The 27,311-nt window shown below is 48.4% G+C and overlaps 1 protein-coding gene across 10 annotated transcripts in view; it reads left to right on the top strand.

Annotated features, from left to right (window-relative positions):
* The window catches only part of PDIA5 (protein disulfide isomerase family A member 5), a 92,771-nt gene extending 72,504 nt beyond the window's left edge, over positions 1–20,267 (top strand). For all 10 annotated transcript variants that reach the window (XM_086402959.1, XM_086403004.1, XM_086402994.1 and 7 more), the window contains 6 exons: positions 2,646–2,716; positions 3,239–3,399; positions 7,111–7,241; positions 13,540–13,610; positions 19,466–19,600; positions 20,037–20,267. In XM_086402959.1, the coding sequence (XP_086259085.1) occupies positions 2,646–2,716; positions 3,239–3,399; positions 7,111–7,241; positions 13,540–13,610; positions 19,466–19,600; positions 20,037–20,117 (650 nt within the window). In that variant the 3' untranslated portion in view covers positions 20,118–20,267. The remainder of the gene's footprint in view (positions 1–2,645; positions 2,717–3,238; positions 3,400–7,110; positions 7,242–13,539; positions 13,611–19,465; positions 19,601–20,036) is intronic.
* Positions 20,268–27,311: the final 7,044 nt, after the last annotated feature.

Genomic DNA, 27,311 nt, shown 5'->3' with positions numbered 1-27,311 from the left:
TCATAGGCATTTTGATAGGGATTGTATTAAACCTGTAGATTGCTTTGGTAGTGTGGACATTTTAATAATTAATTAATCTTCTAATCCACAAACACAGGTCATCTTTCCATCTCTGTGTATCATCTTCAATTTGTCATCATTGTTTTATAGTTTCAGAATATAGGTCTTTCATCTCCTTAAGTTTATTCCTAGATATTTTGTTCTTTTCAATACAGTTTTTAAACAGGATTGTTTTCTTGCTTTTTCTTTCTGATAGTTTGTTATTAGTATAAAGACAATGACATATTTCTGTGTATTAAGTTTATATCCTACAACTTTACTGAACTCATTTGTTTGTTCTAATAGTTTTTTGGTAGAGACATTAGGGTTTTCTATATGTAGTTTCATGTCATATGTAAATAGTGATGATTTTATTTCCTTTCCAGTTTGAATGCCTTTTATTTCTTTTACTTGTCTGATTGCTATGGCTAGGACTATGTTGAATAAAAGTGGTGAGAGGAGACATCTTTGTCTTATTCCTGATTTTAGAGGAAAGGCTTTCAGCATTTCACTGCTGAGTGATGTTAGCTGTGAGTTTGTCATGAATGGCATTTATTTTGTTGAGCTGTGTTGCCTCTGTGCCAGCTTCGATGAGAGTTTTTATCAAGAATGTACGTTGAATTTTGTCAAATGCTTTTTCTGCATCTATTGACATGGTCTTTTTGTTAATATGTTGTATCACATTGATTTATTTGCAGATATTAAACCATCCTTTCATCCCTGTAATAAGTCCCACTTGATCATACTGTATGATTCTTTATATATATTGTTGAATTTGGTTTGCTCAGATTTTGTAGAGAGTATATTACATCTGTATTCATCAGAAAGTTAGTTTGTAGTGCTTTTACCTGGTATCAGTGTCAGCGTAATGGTGACTTTGTAGAAAGAATTTGGGAAGTGTTCCATTCTCTTCCATTTTCAGGAGCTAGTTTGAGAAGAATAGATATTAGCTCTTCTTTACATGTTTGGTAGAATTACTCTGTGAAGCTATCTGGTCCTGGACTTTTGTTTGCTGAAAGTTTTTTTTTTTTTTTTATGAATTCAACTTCACTAGTAGTGATCAATATGTTCAGATTGCCTATTTCTTCCTGATTCAGTCTCCAAGGATTATGTTTCTAGAAATTTGTTCATTTTTTCTAGGTTTTGGTGTATAACCATAGTAGATTTTTTCATATCTCTGATAACTGGTTGTTATTTCTCCTCTTTCATTTACTTGAGTCCTCTTTTTTCCTTAGTGAGCCTGGCTAAGGTTTATTAATTTTGTTTATCTTTTAAAAAAAGCCAACTCTTGGTTTCATTGATCTTTTGTATTGTTTTCTTGGTCTTTGTCTTATTTATTTCCTCTCTGATCTTTGTTATTTTCTTCATTCAACTGACCTTTAAGTTTGCTTGTTCTTTTTCTAATTCCTTTAGATGATAGATTAGGTTGTTTATTTGAGATGTTTCTTGAAGTTCCCCTTTATCATTATAAACTTAAGTCTCAGAACTGCTTTTCTGCATCCCATAGATTTTGGAAAGTTGTGTTTCCATGCCTCGGTATTTTCTGATAGCCTCTTTAATTCTTTATTGACCTGTTGATTTTTTAGTAATAGCATGCTGCTTGGTCTCCACGTATCTTCCTTTCTTGTCTTCCTTTTTCCCAATAATCAGTAGTAGAATCATGGTGCTCTAAGCTCCCAAGCAGCAGCACACACCGCAAGAAGGCCAGGTCACGTCCCTGTATCCAATTAGCCTTGTCTGTGTGTACCCACCCCAGCCAGCTTTCCCTTGAGAGCGGTCTCCAGCTAAACCAGTCTGGTCCTACTGGCCTCATAGCCCCCTTTGCCGAGATGCTAGAAAATTCTCTTTCTGCTAAAATGAAAGCAATTTAAAAGTGTCCTGTTATCACCTACAGAAAGTAGGTGGGGCTTCCTTTTTAATGTATCAAATGTTATTATTTGTAGCATTATTGCATTCAAGTGGTTGTAAGGAGAAGAGGGCAAAGCAAAGCAGTCTATCCCAAGAAAATGCCATTTGTTTGGAAATGACAAGTGCTTGTCAGATCATACCACCTCCCTTGTGGGGACAGTCAGAACTTGATTTTTCCCCCATTCTCTTGCTTTTGTGAATTCTTATTCTCAGTTCAAGGCCCAGTTCACTTCTGCCTGCATGGTGCTAGGAAGCACACGCTGCTGGTGGCCGTGGCCTCCAGCTAGATTGCTTGGGTTTTCAGCCCAGCTGTGTGACGTGTGGCTGTGTATGAACCTTGGGCAGTCATCCACCCTCTCAGTGCCTCAGTTTTCTCATCTATAAAATGGAGATAACATAGTTCAGACCTTGTAGGGCTGTCATACAGACAGTCACCTGGAGCAGGGCCTGGCACATGGGACCTATATATACACATATCACCAGTATTGTTGATGCAGTTGATTCATTTTTGCCTCTTGTACCCCTCCCACCCCCAGTGGATCAGGTGAAAGCTTTCTTTTCTCTGAGCTGGTACTGTTATTCTTTTCTCCTGGGTACCCCTGATATCTAGTACTAGGACCCAGCCGTTTTCCGGAGGCAGGAGACATCCTTGGAGCCTCCATGCCATGGGGATGGTTTCTCTTGATTTCTTCCCACAGGGTGTGGACATTGTAAGAAAATGAAGCCAGAGTTTGAGAGTGCAGCAGAAGTCCTCCACGGAGAAGGAGATGTAAGCTTTCTTTCCTTAACCTCCCCCGTTGCTCTCTACTAAATTCGTATCATTCAGTAATACGAACCATTAGGACAACTTTCCCCTGCAAACTCTGTAGCAGCTCTCCAGCTCCATGGAGCCCTGCAGGCCTTCTCTGTCCCTGAGTAGATGTGTCTTAGTCAAGCAGGTGGGGCTCCTACCAGGGGTGGAGCAGTGCTCAGAGACCATGGGGTCTGGTTCAGAGGAATGTACCTGGAGGTACCCATCCAGGTGACCTATGCCAAGGTCATGGGCTCTGGGATAAAGCCCCATGGTTCTTTTTCTGTGGGACCTTGCCTATCGGGAACTGCCACAGTCTACTCCAGGCCACAAATGAGATTGGTGGACATGCCGGTGTCCAGTTGTTCCTGGGATGTATGGAGTTCCCGCCCCATGAGGTTCTAACAGGCCCAGGGTGGGCTGGGGCCGGCGTCCGGGCTCCTCTTCTGCCAGCACCGCGTCTGAGGGTGTCATGCATGGTTGGCCTCTCCCCCGTCCCAGAGCTCTGGTGTCCTTGCAGCTGTCGATGCCACCGTCAACAAGGCCCTGGCAGAACGATTCCACATTGCCGAGTTTCCTACACTCAAATATTTTAAGAATGGGGAGAAGTATGCAGTGCCTGCGCTCAGAACAAAGAAGAGCTTCATCGAGTGGATGCGAAAGTGAGTCTGATGGTCTCGATAGCACGTGCTGGTCCCTGGCTGTCGGCCGCTGGACAGGGCCTTGAGGAGATGAAGTACACTTAGGAGCTGCTGACCTTGGCTCAGGGCCTAGGAGCCAAGACAGATAGGGCTTCCCAATCCCAATCCTCAGATGAGGACCCCGTGTCCTCATCCAGCAGGTCACAGTAACCTTTCTAGGTGTGGTGGCGTCAGCTGCAGGAAGCCATGTGATTCTTTATTAGGACACCCTTCCCCAGTGTGCTAGCCCCAGGTTTCATCATATACACTTTATGCCATTCCTTGTGAGTGGACAAAGGAAACCCAGCTCTTCACATCCAGAGCTGGACTCCAGGGGCCCAATTCTGGGCCTTCAGTAGTGTCCATGGGGCGGCCCCTGGTGGTTTCGGGTTGAAAAGAAAGGGTTGAAGAGCTCCCTCTGCCTGGGTGTTAGTTTGTGAGGGCTGCCACTGCCAGGACCACAGGCCAGGTGGCTTAATAGCAGGAGTTATTTTTTTTGTTTTGTTTTGTTTTGTTTTTTTTACAATTCTAGAGACCAGATAAGACATCGGGGGTGTTGCTTTCCCTGAGCCTCTCTGTGGCCATCTGCGTGTTCTCACATGGTCTTCCCCCAGCCGTGTCCTAATCTCCTCGTCTATAAAGAACACCCGTGAGATCAGATGAGGGTCTACCCGAATGACCTCATTTTAACTTACCTCTCTAAAGACCCTCTCTCCACATACAGTCCCGTTCTAGGGTATTTGGGATTAGGACTTCAGCATAAGAATTTGGGGTAGGAGACACAGTTCACTCCATGGCAGCTGGCAAGTCCAAAAAACATCATGAGGAGCCTTGCAATTGTTCATTCGAGGACTTTGGAACCTGCAGTTATTAGCCTGTCCCCCTCCTGCGAGGGGACTAACTGGGCCACCACACAAGTGCTTTCTCCTGTCCTCACCCCTCCCCCGAGAATCACACCTATACGTAACTTGAATATTTGAGAATACTGCCCCATTTCTGGACTGAGGGAAAGGTAAAGTCAAAGAAGACACTCTCCAGCCTTTGCAGAGGCCCCTGGTGTGTGGCATAATCGTGCCCGTGTGAGAACCAAGACTTGAGAGTCACCCAGTGATGTGAGAACTGTGCAAAATAGCAGCATCCAGGGGCAGTTACTTTGTCAGAACACTGGTCCTCAAACTTGGATGTGTGTAAACATTACCTGGTGTTGAGGTGCTTATTGAAGTGCAGATTCTGAACCTTTGATTCGGAAAATGTGAATGAAAGAAATCAGTGATGGGGTTTTGAGAAACACCAACTTATGGAACAGGAGCAAAGTTTCCACTTGGTTCAGGAGAGGCTTCTGGCAAGAGGTGAGTGGACTGGTCAGGTCCTGGTCTCAGCCCCTCCAGTCTCCTGCTGATCACTAGGGGTGGATGTTCAGAGTAGCCAGGCCTTGTCTTAGGACCAGAGGGAGCAGTGGTTCATCTCCAAGAGGAACGAGATGCTCTCTCTGCTGGTCCTCTGGTGCAGGAGGCAGGTTGCTCTTCACACCTACCTCTCGGGCCTCACTCTACTGCCAGGGCTGGTTCCCTGGGAAGGACTGAGCAGGGCAGGGGCTCAGGTGAGGTCCCTGGTGCTTGCACTGTGGTTAGAGGGCTGGGGGAACCAGAGGATTGATCATTACCAATCCTTGGTCCAGAGGACTGGACACAGATGGCGAGCATGGAGGGTCTCTGTCCTTCCTGTCCTAGTCACCACCTGAAGAAGCACAAGGGTAAGAGCGTGGGCTTCGGAGTCTGAGAACCCTGCACTCAGATCATGACCCTGGGCTGTTTACTTGACCCTGCTAAGCCCCAGCTTCCCATCTGTAAAGTGGAGACAATACTTTTCCCATAGACTTGTTCAGAGGATTAAATTGGATTATTGTGCATGGTGTTTGTTATTGATGCCAGTTCTCATGTGGTGCAGTAACTGATGGTGCCGCCACCTAAGTGCTGGAACCTCCCAGCCTTGGCAGCATGCTTGTATAACTGTTGCCCCATTTTATACTCAGATCCTACCGAGGCCTATCCCTATTTCCTTGGTTCAGAGAGGTGAAGTGCCTTTCCTTGGGACAAATTGTGGTTCTTTGGGAGCTCAAAAGGAATCCACCAGGCAGAGCATCATTTAACAGCAGATGCTTTGAGATGATGAGGGGCTGAGGCCACCAGCAGGAGGGTGAGCAGATGGTGTTGGGTGAGGTTGATGGCGCCTCTAGGCTTGTGCACGAGTGACCCGATCAGGTGACTAAGATGTGCCCACCAGCAGACCAGCCCAGGGAAGCAGGATCCTGGGACAGAGCAGAGCAGAGGGTTGGTGGGTCGTGTCAGCTGAGGAACCCAGGGTGTATGAGGGGATCTGGAGGGCAAAGAATGGGGCAAGACAGGAAGGCTGGGAGAGGCCAGTCTTGGTCACAAGAGCAGGGGTGCCATTAACCAAACGAAGAAGGTGGGGAAGAAAACTGTTTCAGGAGGTGTGGAAGAAGGGGAGCAGTTCTAAACCTTGTTGGGATTGGGGTGACAGTTGGACCTCCAGGTGGAAATACTGGGAGAACACCTGGAAATGGGCTTGGATGAGAGGTCAGGGCTCGAGTCATCCTCAGCCTAGGGTGTTATGGAAGCCACGCAGATGGATGAAACCTTTTGAGAATTGCAGGAGCATGGAGATGGAACCAGAAGAAGAGAATGGGCTTTGGGGAAGGTGGATGGGGTCTCTGCAGGTGCCTGGAAGGAGGGCTTCTGAAAGATGAGCATGAACTTGGGGCAGCTGGCACTGCGCTTTGCTGCCTTCACTGGGTACAAGGCCTGAGGTCTGGTGGGCAGGAGCTGTGTGGCACCAGGAGAAGAAGGGAGTGCAGGCAGGGAGTGGATGTGGCAGCATGGGTTATGGACCACTCCCCAGAGCCACTTCTCAGAGAAGGGAGAGAGAAGCACGATTGTAGGAAGGGGGTCAAGGGCAGCAAGGGCTTTAAAAGACCCTGGAGATCTATACTTCTGTGAGGCAGAGTGGAGGGACCAGTGGACAGAAGTAGCCTGAAAAATTGTGAACCTTTATCGAATGGCTGTCCTGTATGAGTGCTTACAGGCTCTTAGCAACTGTTAGTTGCTTGACCGACTAGGTGCTTTACATGCTCTGTCTCTGCTCTTCTTAAGGATCCCAGGAAGTAGGTATCATTGTACTCATTTAACAGAAAGGAAAGTGGGAGCTCAGAAGGGTTTGGTAACTTAACCTAAGGTCACGCAGGTGATCGGTAATCTGGATTTGAATGCAGACCCTACCTCACTCTTTGGCTCATGCTCTCTCCACCAGAACAAAGGCTCGGGAGCAGAAGATCATGGAGTGCTTAGGGTACCAGAAGAGGCAGGAGGGAGGGAAAGAGGGAGCCCAGGTGCTGGGGTTCTCCCCAGGGCGAGGAGACGACTGGAGAGGCTCCTTGTCCCCAAAACAGGCTCAGGTCCTTCACACCTTCACAAAATGGCTTCTTAAGAGGCTCCTTGGAGGGAATCTTTGCAGACAGTTCACTTTTCTTTCTGTTTAAACTGAGGATTTGAATTCAGTTTTGGAAAGGATGCCAAGTGATTTTCTCTTATGTGCTCCCCTGAGTGGTTGGGGGTTGGGGGGATGGTGGAAGCATTTCTCCCAGTGACTGTCTCCCCTCCACTCCGATTCCTTTAGCCCCGAGTCCCCGCCACCCCCAGACCCCGCCTGGGAAGAGCAGCAGACCAGCGTGTTGCATCTGTCTGGGGACAACTTCCGGGAGACCCTGAAGCGGAAGAAGCACGCCTTGGTCATGTTCTACGCCCCATGTAAGTCTCTGGGGTGGTCGCCGAGGGGTGAAGGATGGGGTGAGAAGATCCCCTGGGGACCTGGGCAGCCGCAAGCCAACCCTGGGCCATTTTCGCTGTGAGCAGGGCTCTAGTTTCATTCCTGGCTGAGGTCCTTCAGAATCCAGGGCCGGCTCGGTTGGGTTCTGTTCTCACAATAGTCCTAAAGCCCTCTGCTTCTGCCTGTGCCTGAGGCCTGCCTTGTATTAATGATTACTCAGCCACCTCACGTCCCTGGACTCTCCCCATCTGGCTCCCTCCATCCCTCCAGCCATTGACTTCACCTTTGAACCCTGGCACTTCTTAGCTGGGAATTCAGCCCGCCTCATTAGGCCTCTGTGTTCCTATCTTCCTGAGCACCGCCAGCCCAGCCTCCTCTCCCTGACCTTCCTGAGTGGCTCTGAAGCAATGGGGTTGAAGCTGTGGTGGAAGTTCAGTCACATTTGCTCAGAGCTCCCCACCAGGATCCCCATTTTAATCAAAGCTTAAGTTGAGGGAATGACGTGTCTGCTGATGTAGGTGTTTGTGATCTCAAATTGTGTGTTCACTGATTCGTAAAGGAAAGGCTCTTGAATTTCTTGCTCTGCCCTTTCTCCCCCAGGTTACAGCTTAGTGTAATGGAATGGGGATAACAAAGCTGCACTCCACAGAGAAGCAGGCGGCTCAGTCTAGTCCTAGCCTCCCGTGCCTTCCTCTCCAGTGAGGAAGGTCTGCTCAGCTCTCACTGTCCAGGCAGGTCGCCTCCTGGCCTAGCCTCCAACCCCGCCCTCCTGTGGCTGACGCTTCCTCTGGTTGTGCCTTTTCTTCTGCAAGTGGGCCTTGCGCTCTTTCAGTCCCTTGCAGAGCTTCCTCCTGTCCTCCTCTGTCCTGAGAGTAAGTCCAGAAGACTGTGTGGATCTTAAGAAGCTATCTTCCTTCCAGGCAGAGTTGGGGGTGCAGCACTGAGACCAGGAGATGCCTGACTTGCCTGAAGCTTGGCAGCAAGTTAGTGATGATGGAGCCCTGCCCGCGGCCTGGGCTGATACCCTGTCTTAGTCACAATCCTGATTCAGAGGGTAGTTACTTCCCAGCACCTGGTGAGAACCTGGCTGGAGAGAGAGCCTTTGACCAGCCATGGGGTAGACTTGAGAGAATCCAGACTGAATACTTTCTCCAAATTCTCTCCCCTTGCCCCCAGACCTCAGTGGGGACACCTACCCTGAGGGGGTGCTAATGACCTCCTTAAAGTAACAGCTTTGTGCTTCATGTTTGGGACCCAGGATACTTGGGAAAGAGGCCCGGTCCCTGCCCACCTCAAAAGTCTCACAGTCCATACCAATGAGAAATAACTAAATGTGATCCATTCAGGACCTGTTGCTGAGCGACTCAGCTGCTGGCAGAGGGCTTGGTGTCTGGAGTCTCCTATCTCTCTGGCTGCCATGTCCTGCCCTGAGCTCTGCTCTGGGCTCTGAGATGTGTGTTCATCACTGGACAGGAGCAGGGGGGAGGGGACTACCTAATGGAAAAAAATCTTTAAAATGTTTTCAGCAATAAAATCAGTTCAGTCGCTCAGTTGTGTCCGACTCTTTGCAACCAAATGGACTGTATAGCACGCCAGGCTTCCCTGTCCATCACCAGCTCCCGGACCTTGCTCAAACTCATGTCCATCAAATTGGTGATGCCATCCAACCATCTCATCCTCTGTTGTCCCCTTCTCCTCCTCCCTTCAATCTTTCCCAGCATCAGGGTCTTTTCCAAGGAGTCAGTTCTTTGCATCAGGTAGCCAAAGTATTGGAGTTTCAGCTTCAGCATCAGTCCTTCCAATGAATATTCAGGACTGATTTAATTTAGGGTGGACTGGTTTGATCTCTTTGCAGTCCAAGGGACTCTCAAGAGTCTTCACCACCACCACAGTTCAAAAGCATCAATTCTTATAGCGCTCAGCTTTCTTTATGGTCCAACTCTCACATCCATACATGACCACTGGAAAAACCATAACTTTGACTAGACGGACCTTTGTTGGCAAAGTAATGTCCCTGCTTTTTAATATGCTGTCTAGGTTGGTCATAGCTTTTCTTCGAAGGAGCAAGCATCTTTTAATTTCATGGCTGCAGTCACCATCTGCAGTGCTTTTGGAGCCCAAGAAAATAAAGTCTGTCACTGTTTCCATTTTTTCCCCATCTATTTGCCATGAAGTGATGGAACCAGATGCCATGATCTTCATGTTTTGAATGTTGAGTTTTAAGCCAGCTTTTTCACTCTCCTCTTTCACTTTCATCAAGAAGCTCTCTAGTTCTTTTTGCTTTCTGCCATAAGGGTAGTGTTATCTGCATATCTGTGGTTATTGATATTTCTCCCTGCAGTCTTGATTCTAGCTTGTGCTTCCTCCAGCCTGGCATTTCTCATGATGTACTCTGCATATAAGTTAAATAAGCAGGGTGACAATATACAGCCTTGACATACTTCTTTCCTGATTTGGAACCAGTCTGTTATTCCATGTCCGGTTCTAACTGTTGCTTCTTGACCTGCATACAGATTTCTCAGGAGGCAGGTCAAGTGGTCTGGTATTCCCATCTCTTTCAGAATTTTCCACAGTTTGTTGTGATCCACACAGTCAAAGGCTTTGGGATAATCAATAAAGCAGAAGTAGATGTTTTTCTGGAACTCTCTTACTTTTTTGATGATCCAGCAGATGTTTGCAATTTGATCTCTGGTTCCTCTGCCTTTTCTAGATCCTGCTTGAACATCTGGAAGTTCACGGTTCACGTACTGTTGAATCCTGGCTTGGAGAATTTTGAGCATTACTTTGCTAGTGTGTGAGATGAGTGCAGTTGTGCAGTAGTTTGAACATTCTTTGTCTTTGCCTTTCTTTGGGATCGGAATGAAAACTGACCTTTTCCGATCCTGTGGCCACTGCTGAGTTTGCCAGATTTGTTGGCATATTGAGTGCAGCACTTTAACAGCATCATCTTTTAGGATTTGAAATAGCCCAGCTGGAATTCCATCACTTCCACTAGCTTTGTTCCTGGTGATGCTTCCTAAAGCCTGCATTCCAGGATATCCGGTTCTAGGTGAGTGATCACATCATTGTGGTTATCTGAGTCATGAAGATCTTTTTTGCATATGTCTTCTGGGTGTTCTTGCCACCTCTTCTTAATATCTTCTGCTTCTATTAGGTCTATACCATTTCTGTCCTTTATTGTGCCCATCTTTGCATGAAATGTTCCCTTGGTATCACTAATTTTCTTGAAGAGATCTCTAGTGTTTCCCATTCTATTGTTTTCCTCTATTTCTTTGCACTGATCACTGAGGAAGGCTTTCTTATCTCTCCTTGCTATTCTTTGGAACTCTGCATTCAAATGGGTATATCTTTCCTTTTTTCTTTTGCCTTTAGCTTCTTTTCTTTTCTCAGCTATTTGTAAGGCCTTCTCAGACAACCATTTTGCCTTTTTGCATTTCTTTTTCTTGGCAATAAAATAGCAATAAAATAATATATTCTTATATTATATAAGTGTATATAACATAGTGTATGCCACTGCTAAGTCATTTCAGTCGTGTCCGACTCTGTGTGACCCCATAGACGGCAGCCCACCAGGCTCCCCCATCCCTGGGATTCTCCAGGCAAGAACACTGGAGTGGGTTGCCATTTCCTTCTCCAATGCATGAAAGTGAAAAGTGAAAGTGAAATTGCTCAGTCGTGTCCAACCCTCAGTGACCCCATGGACGGCAGCCTACCAGGCTCCTCCGTCCATGGGATTTTCCAGGCAGGAGTACTGGAGTGGGGTGCCATTGCCTTAGTGTATAGCGTATAATATATTCTTATTTAGTGTATAGTGAAGTGAAGTAAAAGGGTTAGTCACTCAGTCATGTCTGACTCTTTGCTACCCCATGGACTGTAACATATACTTAATTTGTATATAAAGAATCTAAATACTGCAGAAAGGTCACATACCTGATAAAGGTAGGTGGAAAATAAAAAGCAAGCACCCATTTGCCTGTCCCCCTGTATCCCACCTCCCCCCACATCCTCCCCCCATAGTTTCTACACAGCTCTTCTCCTGCTGTTTTGTTGTTCTCTCCTGTTCCAAGCCCCTCTGTTTGCTCTGAATGGTCTGGTCATGGTGACTGCCCCTCTTAGGCCAGCTTGGCTGAGTTGGAATTTTCTGTCCTGTCCTTGGTCTTTGTTCCTCTCTCCCAACTCTGGGAGGCTGCTTTAGTTTCCTGCGACACAGAGGTGGTGCCTTTTTAAAGAGCCCATATTAAAAAATCATGCCTCTTCTGGCCCACCTGACATGTCTGGGGAACATCTTCATGCCCTTTCTAAAACAACCTCCCCTCTAGTTATTCATCTGCCATGCTCTTTCTTTTGGGTAATGAGAAAATGAGATGTAGCAGAAGGCCATTAATCTGAGGCCTGGATGCTTTAAATTGATGGTAGCAGGAATTTGCACTAAACTGACAGTGACCTTTATGCTTTCAGTAAGCAGAGAAGTTAAAAAGGAGAAATTAGTAGTGATACAGATTTGGGGGAAGGGAGTAGCTTATTTCCTGCCAGCCTGATGTCTTAGTGGACATTCACGTGCCACTCACAGGGGACCTCTAGGTACTGCAGGACACACTTTGATGAACTCTTGACCAGTATATTTTGCTCTTTAAATGTTTTGAAAGCTCTATACTGTCATTCCTTTGTAGTATTGATATTTGCATGAATTTGAGCCATTCTTCCCTCTATTGGGAAAAATTAGTACCATGTTCTTATAATTGCCATTGGCATCTGCCATGAGTTAGGCTATGCTCAGTACTTTGTCTCAGTTCAGGTGTAACTGTGACCAGCCCAGCTCTCATCTCTACTCCTGTGATGGATGTTGGGAAAATCCTCCCATCACCACCATCCATGCTGCTCTGGGGCCATCTGGCCACTCCACTAGCCAGGCCATGTGGGTGGTCCCGCCCATCTCAGAAACCAGCTCACGTGCTAAATTCAAATTAAAGTTGTAGCTCTGCCTTAATTTGGTTTCACAAACCCTTTGAAATGCCAGTCATTATTACCTTATTTTAAAAAGAGAGAGAGCAGATGAGCCAGGCTGTCTCTGTTCTCTGCCTTGGCTTCCCCAAGGCTGTGGGAGGGCCCGAAGGCCTGGTCCGACTGTTGGTCAAGAAGTTGGCTGGAGCCCGGGCTCCCCAGGGTGCATCTGGCCTCTCCCACCTGTGTTTTGATCAGAATTAATTACCACAGTCAGGGAACTCCTTCCCTCAAAGCAGTTCTGTTCTTTTGGCAGTTGGGTTCAGTGTCTGGAGAGCGGTAGGGAGAGGTGGGTTTGGGTTTTAGTGGACCAAAGCTGAGGGGAAGGCTGGAAAAGCGGGTTTGGGCCAGAGCAGCCTTCAGTTTCTTGGGCTTCCTTCCTGGAGGACGGTGTCTTGGGCTTGCCAAGACAGGAGAAAGAGGCCGCACGCAGGTGGGCCCCATGCCGGGGACCTGTCGCTGGAACCGGAGGGGCTCGGGGCAGCACACATCCCACTGTCCCATTCAGGGCCTCTGGAGCTATGGTTCTCTTCCCTGGGTCGGGAACCCAGGCCCTGAGAAGCGGCAGGGACTCCGGCAGTTTGTCCTCCTCTTAGCCTGACCTCAACGCTCCTGTTCCTGGATCCAGAGTTCAGGCGGACTCTAGGGCAGGAGTGGAAGGACAGCATGACAACCAGGGGTCCTCGGTCCGGGGGTGAGGGCTGGGGGGAATGTGGGAATCAACAGCAGTGCATGAGCTGCCCGAGTCAGGCAGAGTGCTTGCTCCCACCCTTCACTTTCCCACATGCGCCTTTTCAGTCGTGAAGTGGCGAACTCTGCCATTGTCACTGGGGCACAAGAAGGAGCTTCATAACAGGCTCTGAGAGGCCAGAGCACATGTCCTCCTCTTCTAAGCCTGAAGCTCCCGCTGCACCCTGGATCAGGCTCTTCTGAACCCTGAGGGCAGCCCTCCGTGCAAGGAGCTTGCAGAGCAAGACCACAGTGTCTGTGTCCCCCACCCCCAGCCTTGGGGGTGGGTGTGGGGTGGGAGGGTATGGGGTGGGAGGTCCCAGGCAAGAGTGAACCTCACTCTGGCACAGGCCTCCTGCAGAGCCCTCGTGCGGACAGCAGACGCACAATGGAGAGTTCGAGTGGTGGGGTTGATGCCTGAACCCTGACGGTGGGTGTGCAGTGGGTGGGAGTCAGATGAACCCTGAAGTCTGCTGGGAGGAGAGAAACTCCTGCAAAGGCCTCTCTGGAGGCTCCATGTGCAAGGCTCTCTCCTTCCCTCTCACACAGGGTGCCCGCACTGTAAGAAGGCCATTCCACACTTTACTGCCACTGCTGATGCCTTCAAAGATGACCGAAAGGTAAGGATACCCTTCCTCTTCATCTCTTGTCCCACCTCCAGCTTCCCATTACCACCAGTGCCCACACCTTCCTCCCTTCTGTTCAGGTCGCCCTCCCCAAGCAGCTTCTGCTGAGACATAGGGATTTCTGGCAACCAGGACATCCTGTTTAGAAGGCAGGATAGAGCTGGCTGCATTTATGCTGCAAAATCGACTGAAAGGGATACACTGAACCGTTACAGCCCTTCCTTGAAGGAAGGGGTGGTAAAGGGGTCATTTGTTCATTCTTTTTTAATGCTCACATCTTTTTACGGTAGGATTTGTAGTCATGCACTACTTGTATAATTAAAAGTACAAATAAAACTATCCCACAAAAGTCAACTGGAGGCGGCCAAGGTGGAGGAGAGCAAGGCCATGGGAACGGAGCCTCATCCCGCCTAAGTGAAAGGCTCCTGCAGCTGCTGACTGATGAAGCAGAAAATTAACAAACTAGAGCTGCAGATCGGCTTAGAGCACAGGGAGGGGGCCTCAGGCAGTGCTCTCGGCAGCTCCAGCAGACCAGGCAGACTCCGAGGCTGCAGGGGCATATGGCAGCGAGAAGACCCCAGAACTCAGGCTGGTGCATCTGCGCTGCTGCTAAGCTGCGTGAGCTGTAAGACTCTCCAGGTCTCAACGTTTCCTTCTTCTAAAGTCACAGCGCTGGTTAGATGGTCTCAAAGTCTCTTCCCAGTCTGGGACTCCATCGTAGGAACCTGTCCCCTGAAATGCCCCCCAAACACACTCACACATACCCAAATCCAAAGTCCGATACATCTCTGCCTTATTTTTCCAGGTGGAATTGTCAGGCGCAGCTGGGGCAGGTGGGATACAGATGCTGAGATTGCCTTGCATTGGCCCCACGGTGGCAGTGATGGGGTGGTGAGAGCTATATAGGAACAGTGAGTCAGAGGAAGCCAGGCACATGTGGGAGGACTCAGACTCCAGACACCTTCCCTGAATCAGGAAGTCCCATGGTCACCTGCGAGCCCTGCCTGTGCCCTTGAGACACCCTTTACCATCAAGAGGGAATATAAGGACAGAAACTTGTCCTCTCCCTGCCACTTGGCTTGCATTGAGAGGGGCATGGCAGGGAGGTGCTTCCTGTCTTCTGTCTCCCTCACCCCTCCACCCACTTCTGCCACCCTCGACCTGAGCAGGGTGGCTGCTCCCAGTCTGGCCGCTCCAGCATAGCCCAGGCTGCTCGTCCCTTGCAGGGCTGGGCATGGGTTGGTTCGGGGAGGCCTTTACTCCCCAGGACCAGAGCTGGACTGGCAGTCTCTCCAACAAAGCTCCCATCATTCTTTACCCAGAACACTTGGTGCCCTGGGCACCAAGGTCCGGTCCGAGGGTGACCGGAGTGGGGGTTCCCCACCCCTTGGCTGCTCAGGTCTCCAGAGCCCGTGAGGGGATCACACCAGTCCTCATGAGACTAGCCTGTCTGTGCCCGCCATTGGCAGCTGAGGGCTGTTCCTTCTCTTCTCCATCCCCCCTGCTGATGTAGAGGGGTCTCGTTTCCATGGTGACCCCCTCCTTCTCTGAGATACTGATACGCCTTTGCTTAATTATCTTAACTTGGGCCAGTAACGTTGCTGACCTTTTCCTAGAGTTATTCCTTGTCTCCTTCCAAGCCAAGCATCACCCTCACCCATTTTCAGGAACACACTTAACTCTCTGTCCCCGGCAGCTGGCAGGCCAGCGTTCCTGGAGATGGCTCTCAGTAGCAGCAGGAAGCATCCTGTTTTCAGCCGGGGCGCTGGTCCCGTAATGGCTGGGTGCCATCCTAGAACTATCAGATCAGAGCCTTGGGGGATGGCTCCAGGAATTTGTGCTGACCACAGGCTGGTGTTTAGGGACTGCTGGCCTGTCCAGCCCGCTCCTCCTCCTGAGGGATGAAGGCCCAGAAAGGAGGAGCTGTGTCTTTTCCTCAGGAACACCCTGTGTGTCACTGACAGCCAGAAGTGGGTCTCCTGACTCCCGATTCTTCCTGACACCCCATGCTGCCACCTGTGAGGCAGAATTGCATTTTTCTTCCCACCCAGAAGCTTGTCCCTGTTCCTTCCCCAATCAATATGCAGTTGGTTGTTCACTTCCATTTTCATAGCCAAAGTCAATATTAGCTCCTGCAGAGATTTATTTTACTGAATCAATAAAGCCACATGAGGCAGCTCATATTTTAACTGGGGAGCCTCCCCCTCCCAGGAGGTTACTGGGGACTTTAGCAGTTGACATGCTGGGGGTAGAAAGGGCCGCACACTGTTAGTGTTGGAACAGGAGGCATTCTGGAGGTGGCCGTGAGGACAAGGATCTCAAGTGGAAGGCTGACCACTGGCCTGACAAAGTGGGGCCCGTCTCTCACGGCTCAGCAAAGTGTCCCAGCGCGGGGGTGGGGGTAGGGGGTCAGCAGTTCAGCACAGCCCCGGCCAGGTGCAAGGTCATCCCAGGAGCAGGCCCTGGAGCAGCGGGATCCCCTCTGTGATTGGCTGGTGAAGCTAGGGTGGCTCTGGCTGTGCGGTGTGTGTTGTGTATCATCCCCCGAGTTCATAGAAGGGAGCTCTCCCTGAGGGCAGAGACCTCATTTGCCCTTGAATCCCCCCGAGTCTTGACGCCTGAAATCTCTGTAGATGTTGACTGGATAAAGGACCTGGGTAACATGTTTGATAGTTCCTAAGTGCTCCTCCTCTTCTGCTGGTATTACTTCTAAAGCCTTTTGTTACATTGTCCTCACAGTAGTTTAGTCACCTCGATATTATTACTCTCTCATTTTACAGATGAGGAGATTGTCAGCGAGGTTAAATGACTAGCCCAAAGTACCAGATGGAAAGGGGCAGCATCAGAACCGAATGTATAGGCATTGTCAGAGGTCTCCCAGAAGTGGAATCGGGGCCTGGACTCCCGTGCAGGGGATTTCTGGGGAGGTGGTCTTGGGGATCAGTGGAGGGGACGGAGGAAGGGAAGCCAGAACAGGTGTGTTAATGAGCAAATCACTTCATGGCTAACTAGGTTCAGTCCCTGGAGACCTCAGCAGGGACAGGGTCATCCCCCTCGGAGGTTGAGGAAACCAGGCGAGGTGTCCTCAAGCCTCTCCATCACTGCCTCATTTCTAGCTCCCTTCAGCCAGGAGTTGCAGGTGCCATTGGCAAGTGCTGGACGGACAGGGCGTTGCAGGACACTGAACAAATCTAGAAGTTAGTGTACATTCAGCACTGTGGGTGAGCTGGTGCAAATCTTGAGGGGGTGTAAGGGGGGCAGCACTTAGGTGAAATTGGGATAGACGTGGAGAGGTTTATTTGCTGCCTTCTTTCCAGAGAGTCTAAGCCACTTCCTGTAGAGGGCCCATGCTTGTTTCCCCTTCTTCTATAGAGACTGAAAGCTAAGGAGCCTTTGCAGCTGGAAGAAGCACTTTGGATATGTAACTGGCAGCTATATTAGGGGATTCAGAATAAGTACCCATTTTTTATTTAGTCAATTTATAAAACCATACACTACATTTCCCACAGCTCCAGGGAATGTATACAGATTAAATTCATAATTTAAAGTGGATGCAGGAAGAGTAGCGGCCTGGAGCGAAGCTCATTAAACACTTTCACAGCCTAGCAGGGGAGCGACGGCCCCTAGACGAGGGCTGCCCTGGTGCATGATTCCCACCGGGCCGGCCGCTCAGCACCTGCCTTGAGAAACGGAGCCCTGAAGATGGCCAGAGGAGCCTCTGCCTCACATTCCTAAATAAATCAGGAAGGGCTTTAGAGGATGAGCTGGAATTCTCAGAAGCCTGCTGGTATGTGTGGACACAGACAGACAGCAAGCTGACCCTGCCTGAAGGAGACAGCTACCCCACTTTCCTAGCCACATATTGCCCATGGGAATGATGCAGGGCAAGTGCCCTCAGATTTGGCTTTTAAAGAAAAGCTGGAAAGCCAAACTTTATATAAAAATCTCTGGGCTCTTTTTCTAGGTTGGCGACTAAGTCAGATTCTTTTTTTTTTTTTTTTTTTTTTAATTTTCTGTGGGCCAAACAGAAGAGGACTGAGAGTCAAATAGCGATTGTGGGCAGTTTGCAGACTCTGCTCTAAGAGGTCGCATCGTATAGAATGCTGTGTAGCCGAGGAGGGGCGGCGTGAGGGTGGGTAAGTGGGGGACGAGTGACTGGTAACCAGAATGCAAGGCTTGCTCTTCACTGCCTGTCAGCCCTGGGCACAGGTAAATAAGCATGACTCTTGGTGCCCTGCAGGGCTCTCCTGCCTGGAAAGAGGGCCTCCATCCAAATGTGAGTAACCAGCAGCCAGACAACCCTGTGAGTCACGGCTATTCAGCAGTTTTAAACTTCCAGCACAGTCGTAGTTCTGTGTGGGCTCCTGAGTGGGTTCCGGCCCTCAAGGTGCCTCGCCGATTCCTCTCCCGGGTCCTGGCATGGGCTGGTCCTAGCTGGGTGCTCTTCCCTCGGGCCTTCATGCCGCTGGCTGCCTTATCACTGGTGGCTCAGATCAAATGTTAGCTCCTTGGAAAGGCCTCCTGGGCCATCCTGGTGAAAGCAGCCCCTCTGGCCGTGGTCTATCCAAGCACCCTCTTAGTTCCTCAGGGCATCCTTTGGACTCCACAGTGATCTCGCTGGTGATGTGTCTGTACTGCCTTCCTGTAGTAAGAATGTCAGTTGCTCGATGGCTGACTTTGTCAAGGTCACCACTGTCCTCGTAGCATCCAGAGCAGGCTTGGCTTCATCAGTGCCACCCCTGTTCTGTAACGCTTGTGGATTGCTCTTGCCATTAAGCAGCCCTCTCCTCTCCCCGCCTGCTCCGTGACCCTCAACAGGAGAAAAGTTCCCCATGTCTGCTTTGTACCCTCTTATTGGGAAAGAGCAATAAATAAGCAAAAACTGCCCAGCATGTGGAATTTGTTAGACAGGCAAGAAGAGGGCAGTGGCCAATTTAGGAATCTCTTTCTGGCCAAAACCTGTTTGCTTTAGTCATGTTGAACTCTGTCCCGGCTTCTGGAACGTGTTCCCTAGGATGGAATCTGCTTCTCCCCCTCCATCAGTCCTCCACCCATGGGGCAAACTTGGCAGAATGCTTCTGAGCCCCTTTGCAGGCCATCCTGGCACCCTGGAGCACCTCCACACACCTCCTGTCATGCCTTGGATTTGCCTCTTTACCCAGCTCCCTGACCAGATTGTGAGCTCCTGTTGGGGACAGAGCCAGTGTCCTGGGCCAGTAGGAGTGCCTCTAACGGCAGCTAGCGTGTACTGACCTCTGACCATGTGCCCTTCACCTCCCCTGACTTATCTCACTCAGTCTTCAGGATGTCCTGATAGCCGGGGTATTGGTACTGTCTCCATTTTACAGATGAGGATGTTGAGGCATGAAAATGCTAAGTGACTTCCTGTAAGTGTTAATATGCAGCCAAGCCAAGACTTACACATGGAAAACTTGACTTCGAAGCTCTTATTCTTGACCTTGGTACTACACTGTCTCCCCAAAAAGATGTTCAGGAAATATTAGCTGATGAATGAATAAGTCCCACAGTGCCTCACAGAAAGTATCAAAAACTTGTAGTGTTTACAGATGCTTTCAAGTCATAATTTCCTTTACATTGTACTCTTGATTCTAAAGGGTAGTCTGAGGGCATTCCTCACCTGTCTGCCTGGAGAATTAAAACCCAAGTGCTGTTGGCCTCAGTGGAGCATGGGGCTGGGGGTGCTTTGGTTCATTGTGTCCCTGCTGTTGGGGAGGAGCTCAGAAATCACAGGATCTGGGCCTCGGGTGCAGCCTTCACACAGAGAGTCCAGGCCTCAGGTCTCAGATTGGAGACCCCCATGCTGACCCTCGCATTCTTGCTCCCTGCAGATCGCCTGTGCCGCTATTGACTGCGTCAAAGAGAACAACAAGGACTTGTGTCAGCAGGAGGCTGTCAAGGCCTACCCCACTTTCCACTACTACCACTACGGGAAGTTTGTGGAGAAGTATGACACCAATCCGACGGTGAGTCGTTGCGGGGCGCTGCCCTGAGCTCTGTCTGCTGGGGGGCACTGCCCCGAGCTCTGTCTGCTGAGGGGCAGGGAAACAGCCACTGAGGGGGCTTCCCAGATAGCACAGTCAGCTGCGACGCTCAGAGCCAAGAAGGCAAGGCTCCGGCCCGGCTGGAAGGGAATCCCAAGAGGTTCTCATACAAGTCCTGGCCCAAGAGCAGGGTGGGGGCAGAGAATTCCAGGGTTCCCGGGTGTGGGAGAATTTCCTCACCCACTTTTCAGGGCTTCTCCATAGTCAAGCCGATGCTGCCCACATGGCCCCGGCCACCCCCTCAGGCGCCTCTCTGTGTCCAGAAGTGTGAGCACGTGGAGGGTCAGGGAAGGGGCGGAAGGGGAGGGCGCACATCCTCGTGAAGTTACAGGTCCTCTCCTCTTCCCCTTCCCTACAGGAGCTGGGATTTACCAGTTTTATCCGAACGCTCCGGGAGGGAGACCATGAGAGACTAGGAAAGAAGAAGGAAGAGTTGTAATTTCTGCCTCAGAGAAAGCTTTTCCATTACACTGTGAACGATACCTGTTTTGTTGTTCTTTCTGAATTTCCACGTGTTCTGAAGACGAAGTTTTTTATAGCCGCATATGGCCGTTTTGTACAATTTTGAAATAAAATTCAACCAATTGTTCGGTGGTGTGGGTTATTTCCGCAGAGCCCAAAGGTGGATGCCGTTTCCTCCCACCTTCTGTGTCCTCTACTGGTGGGCGGGGAGCCCCACTCCTCGGTCATGTCTGTCCAGGAGAGACCCTGGGGCAGGCGGGTGAGGACGGAGGCAGGGATACTGGCCCCAATCAGCCACTGGAGAGCGGAACAGGGGAATCAGATCATGAGATAGCCTGTTGGACAATGACTGATTTGGGTGGGGGGGGGGGAGGGAAATGCATTAGGATGGTCAGGAAAATGGGATTCTGAAGCTTATGGGAACCAAGCATTAGCTTTTTCTGGATCATTGTGGTTTTAGTTTGGGTGTGTTTTCCTGGAATGTATTTGCATCTTTCTCTGGCTATTTCTGTCTTCCTCTCTCCATCCCCTCCCAGCTCTCCCATTAAAGAAGACTAAGTCTCCACTCCAGGAGATGGTGCAATGGTCAAGCCCAGGCTGGAAGGGCATCTAGAGTGGACTGGGGAGTGTGTGGGGGGAGTGCTTTGGGCAGCCGCTTGCTCCTCACCCTGGCTGGAAGGGATGGTGTGTGGGATGTGGGGGCGTATTTTCAGTTTGCCGATGCTGGTCTGTATACCAGCTCCTCTCGCCCCATGACAGTAACCTCCAGATCTTTACAAGCATGCTTCTCATGGACGGGCACCATCCAGGCCTCACTCTGACACTCATGTCTCTTTCCTGACTATCTTTCCCACTAGGCCTGCTCTCTCTATCCCCGCATGAGTAGCACCAGCCCTGAGCTTAGCACTGCTGCCAGAGCCATGGTCCTTCTCCACAGGAAGTAGAGCAGCCTTGCTCCGCTATCTGGACTTCAGTGTTCTGCAGCGGTCCTGCACTCCTCGGGGTAGTTCAGAGGTGGCGTCTCCAGAGCTGCAACACTGGGCAGCACACTTTGGTGGCCTTATGGGGGAGTTGGCCTGTGGGCACAGCCCTGTTTCCTGGACCAGACCCTCCCTTGCAGCCCCTGCCTTCCTGCTGATGGGTTGCCCAGTAAGGGGTGGGAGCTGCAGAGTTCCCCTTGGCAGTCTTGACGAGCTACCACTGCATACAGTGCTGTTACGTGAGCACGAAGGCTTTGAAAACCCCTGTTCTGGGGCAGTGTCTCAACTTCCCAGTCCACCCACTCCAGGTCAGCCTTTTATTTTCTTTAAGCACCCACTTTTTAAAGTGGCCCCTGGTCTCCCTCCAGGTGAACGGGTGTGAAAGAAGCACATGTTTATCTTCACTGATCTCCCCTGGTGTCATACACTGTCAGACAAGGAGCCATTTAATCCTGATGCTGAATGTCATATACCTTCTGCAAGGGGCTTGTGAGAGCGTGTGCGCATATGGGCATGCTTAACAGTTGTTTGGAGTATTTGTGGGAGAAACGTATTTGTGTCTCCAAAAATGTTTTTAACTGCATCTTTAACACCTGAGAAAAGCCACTCCCTGGCTGAGGGCCACTGGTCCTCACATTCAAAGCACAAGGCTTTCTCTCCGTCTTATTCCACAGTCTGGGTCGGCGTCTGTGTGAGAACTTGAAAGCATCAGGAAATGGCATTCTTCTCACTCTTTATTTGCAGGATTTGTTAGTTATGGAGCCCTTGTTAGAGTGTCTAGTGTTTGCTCTGACTTTGGGCATGACCAGAGCAAGTTCAGCCCAGCTCTGGGCAGCTGCATCTGCAGACAGAGCTCCCTTCCTCCACTCCGCCGCCCCCTGTCTCTCCCCCCATGCCCCAGTTCTTGAGCTCTGTGCAGCTTGGTTAGAGCATGGCCCCGGGCTAGTCCCATTCCCAGGGGTTGGTTCATTCCCATGCTTGGCTCACTGGGGGTTCACTGGTCTTCAGGACTGTGCGTGCTCAGTAGCTTCCGTTGTCTCCAACTCTTTGCGACCCCATGGACCATAGCCCGCCAGGCCCCTCTGCCCATGGGATTCTCCAGGCAAGGATACTGGAGTGGGTTTCCATGCCCTCCTCCAGGGGATCTTCCCAAGCCAAGGATCAAACCCAGGTCTTCAGGTTCTTTATCCATTGAACCACCTGGGAAACCCAATCTTCAGTCCAGACCCTTCACTAACCCTCACTCGAGGACCTGCCATTATCCCCTCAGTTCCCCTAGATTTTACCTTTGCTGGCTGATTTCTCTGCAAAAAGCAAGGGTATGAGTTAGGAAAAAATGGATTCCCAGCCTTCATTCTGGTGGCTTTGGCATAACCTTCATTTCAGTTTCTCTCCTTTGGGTCATTGCTTCCGGTCCATTCCCTCCTGGTCTGCCTTACCCTGTGGCCCCCTGTGTCTCTCGCCCATAGGTGATTGCCTATCAGCACTAACTGGGGCTCCCAGAGCTGGCTCCCCAACCCTTCCCATCTTCCCCATGTGGTACCCTCCCTTTCTAGAGATGTTTCGCTTCCAGAAACTCTCCTATGCCAGGCACAGGCAGGTGGTGCTCTGAGTTCAGGAACAGATTTGCTCCTCCAATGTGAAAAGATGTGTAATTTCATCTAGAAAGCACCAAGAGGTGAAGCCTGGGGCTCACATGGCTTGCCCAAATCACACAGAATGGAGGAGGGGCCACTCCTGTTCCCAAGAGGCTCCTAGGTGCAGTGACTGGGCATTGCTTGTTAGAACTGAGCTCCCTGCAGCTATGGTTTTGCTGTTTACTCAAAGCAATATTTCCTAAAGGAAATCAACCTTGAATATCCATTGGAAGGACTGATGCAGAAGCTGTTGCTCCAATACTTCGGCCACCTGATGCAAAGAGCTGACCCATTGGAAAAGACTCTGATGCTGGGAAAGCCTGAAGGCAGGAGAAGGGAACAACAAAGGATGATGGTTGGATGGCATCACCGACTCAATGGACATGAGCTTGAGCAAACTCCGGGAGATGGTGAAGGACAGGGAAGCCTGGCGTGTGGCAGTCCATGGAGTCACAAAGAGTTAGACACAACTTGGCAACTGAACAACAATTCTTTTATTACTTTAAGGCTGGAAAAATGGAACTGATATCCTTGAGCTAAATGTGAAAACCAAATGACTGTTATGTTCCTACCAAATATATGCCTGCCCCCAAATCCTTTTTTAGGCCTAGAATGTCCAACATAGTGGCCGTTAGCCACATATGGCTATTGAGTATTAGAAATGTGGTTACAACTGAGAAGTGTGTATGTGTGTGTGTGAGTGCCTTTTTTGTTATGAAATATATATAACATAAAATTTACCCTTTTCAAGTTTATACAGTTCATTGGCACTGAGTATATTCACATTGTTGTGCCAACTCATATCATTATATCATTAATATCCGACTCCAGAACATTTCCATCACAACAAACTGAAACTCCATATTCATTAAACCCTCCTCCCTGCCCCTAGTCACCACCATTCTACTTTCTGTCTCTCTAAATTTCCCTGCTCTAGGTACCTCATATAAGCTAGAGCATATGTCCTTTTGTGTCTTTTTTGTCTATTTGTCCTTTTGTGTCTGGTTTATTTCACTAAGCATGATGTTTTCAAGGTTCATCATGTTATAGCATATGTCAGAATTTCCTTCCTTTTAAGGCAGGCTAATATTCTATCATACGAATACACCAAATTTCGTCTATCCTCTCACCCGTCAATGGACATTTACGCTATCTGTGCCTTTTGGCTATTTCAAATAATGCCCTTGTGAACAAAACTGTGCAAATCATCTGTCTGAAAGAGTCCCTGCTTTCAGTTGTCTTGAAAGTGGAATTGCTGGATCATGGTAATTCTGTGTCTAGTGTTTTGAGGAATCACAGTAGTATTTTCAATAGTGGCTGCACCGTTTTAAATTTCTACCAGCAATGCACATAGGTTCTGATTTCCCCACATCCTTGCCAAAAGTTATTTTCTGGGGTTGTGTGTGTGTGTGTGTGTGTGTTGATAATAGCCATCAAAAATTGAGGTCCAGAGGAGAACGAGGCAACCGAAGATGAGAGGGTTGGATGGCATCACTGACTCAAGGGATGTGACTTTGAGCGAACTCCAGGACGTAGTGAAGGACGGGGAAGCCTGCCGTGCTGCAGTTCGTGGGGTCACAAAGAGTCAGACACGACTTAGCAACCGAACAACAGCAGTGGCGGTAGAGTGGTATCTCATTGTGGTTTTGATTTGTATTTCCTTAATGATTAGTGGTGCTGAGCGTATTTCATTTGCTTTTTGGCCATTTGTGTATCTTCTTTGGAGAACTGTCTATTAAGTCCTTTGCCCATTTTTGAAATGGATTGTTTGTGGAGTTTTGTTATTGTTGTTTCCATGTAGGAGTTCTTTATGCATTATGGATATTAATCCTGTATCACATATGTGATATGCAAATATTTCCTTCCATTCAGTGGATTGTCTTTCTTTTTTCTTTTCTTAATAGTGTCTTTGGATGCACACAAGTTTTTAATTTTGGTGAAGTCTGATTTATTTTTTCTTTTGTTGTCTGCGCTTTTCCTAGTAAATCATTCTAAGTTTGAAGCTTTTCTCCTATGTTTTTTTCTAAGAGTTTTATGTCTTACCTTTGTGACTTTGATCCAGTTTGAGTCAAGTGTAAGGTAAGAGTCCAGGTTTATTGTTTTGCATATGAATATCCAGTTTCCCCAACACCATTTGTGGAAAAAACTATTTTTTCCTCATTGAACAGTCTTGGAACCCTAATCAAAAATCATTTGACCATGTATGTGAGAATTTAACTTCTGAGCTTTCTATTCTATCCCATTGGTCTGTGTGCTTGTCTTATACTGTGATCACACTGTTTTGATTGCTATAGATTTGCAGTAAGTTTTGAAATCAGGAAGTGTGAGTCCTCTAGGTTTGTTTTTTGTCAAGATTTTTTTGGCTATTAAGGTCTCTTGAAATTCTTTATTTCTATGCTGTTTATTTCTGCTTTGTTGACTATGCCAAAGCCTTTGACTGTGTGGATCACAATAAACTGTGGAAAATTCTGAAAGAGATGGGAATACCAGACCACCTGACCTGCCTCTTGAGAAACCTATATTCAGGTCAGGAAGCAACAGTTAGAACTGGACATGGAACAACAGACTGGTTCCAAATAGGAAAAGGAGTTTGTCAAGGCTGTATATTGTCACCCTGCTTATTTAACTTATATGCAGAGTACATCATGAGAAACGCTGGGCTGGAAGAAGCACAAGCTGGAATCAAGATTGCCAGGAGAAATAGCAATAACCTTAGATATGCAGATGACACCACCCTTATGGCAGAAAGTGAAGAGGAACTAAAAAGCCTGTTGATGAGCGTGAAAGAGGAGAGTGAAAAAGTTGGCTTAAAAGCTCAACATCCAGAAAAGTAAGATCATGGCATCTGGTCCCATCACTTCATGGCAAATAGATGGGGAAACAGTGGAAACAGTGTCAGACTTTATTTTTGGGGGGCTCCAAAATCACTGCAGATGGTGACTGCAGCCATGAAATTAAAAGACGCTTACTCCTTGGAAGGAAAGTTATGACCAACCTAGATAGCATATTCAAAAGCAGAGACATTACTTTGCCAACAAAGGTCCATCTAGTCAAGGCTATGGTTTTTCCTGTGGTCATGTATGGATGTGAGAGTTGGACTGTGAAGAAGGCTGAGCACCAAAGAATTGATGCTTTTGAACTGTGGTGTTGGAGAAGACTCTTGAGAGTCCCTTGGACTGCAAGGAGATCCAACCAGTCCATTCTGAAGGAGATCAGCCCTGGGATTTCTTTGGAAGGAAGGATGCTAAAGCTGAAACTCCAGTACTTTGGCCACCTCATGCAAAGAGTTGACTCATTGGAAAAGACTCTGATGCTGGGAGGGATTGGGGGCAGGAAGAGAAGGGGACGACAGAGGATGAGATGGCTGGATGGCATCACTGACTCGATGGACGTGAGTCTGAGTGAACTCCGGGAGTTGGTGATGGACAGGGAGGCCTGGCGTGCTGCGATTCGTGGGGTTGCAGAGTCAGACACGACTGAGCGACTGAACTGAACTGATGCCGCTTATCATATGTGTAGATTTGCATCACCAGGACTGCAATCAAAACACAGAACTGCTCCACCAAAGTTCTCTCCTATAAAGCTGTATGTTCACACATGTTCTCCCTTTCCCTCTCACCATTAAAGCCTGGCATCCACTAACTTGTTTTCCCTGTCTATACTTCTGCCACTTGGGAATGTTATAAAAACAGGATCATACAACATACACTCTCTCGAGATTAGCTTTTCTCATTCTGTGTAATGCTCTTGAGGGCTATCCAAGTTGTTGCATGTACCAGTATTTTCTTCCTGTTTAGTGCTGAGCAGGGTATCGTGGTATGGATGTACCACAGTTTGTTTACCCTTTTGCCTATCAAGGAACATTTTGGTTGTTTCCAATTTTGTACCTTTTCAGTAGAGCTGCTTTATGTATAGATGTAAATTTTTATTTCTCTGGGGTAATTACTCAGGAGTATGATTGCTGGGCCCTGTGTGTGTGTGCTTTTAAGAAAACTGCCATACTTTTCCAAAGTGACTGTATCATTTACTTTGTCCCCAGTAATTGTGAGAGATCCAATTTCTCCACATCCTCACCAACATTTGGTATTACTATTGTTGCTGCTGTTGTTTCAGTTTTAGCGGTTCTAACTGGTGTGTAGTAGCCTCTCATCCTGGTCTTACTGTACACTTATTTCCCTAAAGATGTGACGCTGGACATTCTTTCATGTGTCTGTTTGTCATCTGTGTATCGTATCCAGTGACATCTCTATCTGTGTCTTTTGCCCATTTTCTAATTGGTTTGTTTTCTTTTAACTGTTGAGTTTTGATAATTGGTTTGTTTTCTTTTAACTGTTGAGTTTTGAGAGTTTTTTTTTTTTTTTTGTATATTCCCCTCTAGTTTATATCTTATTTTTTTTTTCATCTGCTTAACAGGGTCTTAGAGTTTTAAATTTTGATGAAATCCAATATGTTAATTTTTTTTCTTTCAGGGATCATGGTTTTGGTGTCATATCTAAGAACTCATCAAGCTCTAGTTCCCCAAGATTTTCTTCTATGTTTTCCCCTAAGGTTTTA

Source organism: Bos grunniens, chromosome 1, assembly GCF_055505025.1.
Source record: "Bos grunniens cultivar Pamir isolate PY7600 chromosome 1, Bosgru_T2T1.0, whole genome shotgun sequence".
Classification (NCBI taxonomy): domain Eukaryota; kingdom Metazoa; phylum Chordata; class Mammalia; order Artiodactyla; family Bovidae; genus Bos; species Bos grunniens.
Note: the sequence above shows the minus strand (reverse complement) of the source record. Positions and strands in the feature narration are given on the sequence as shown.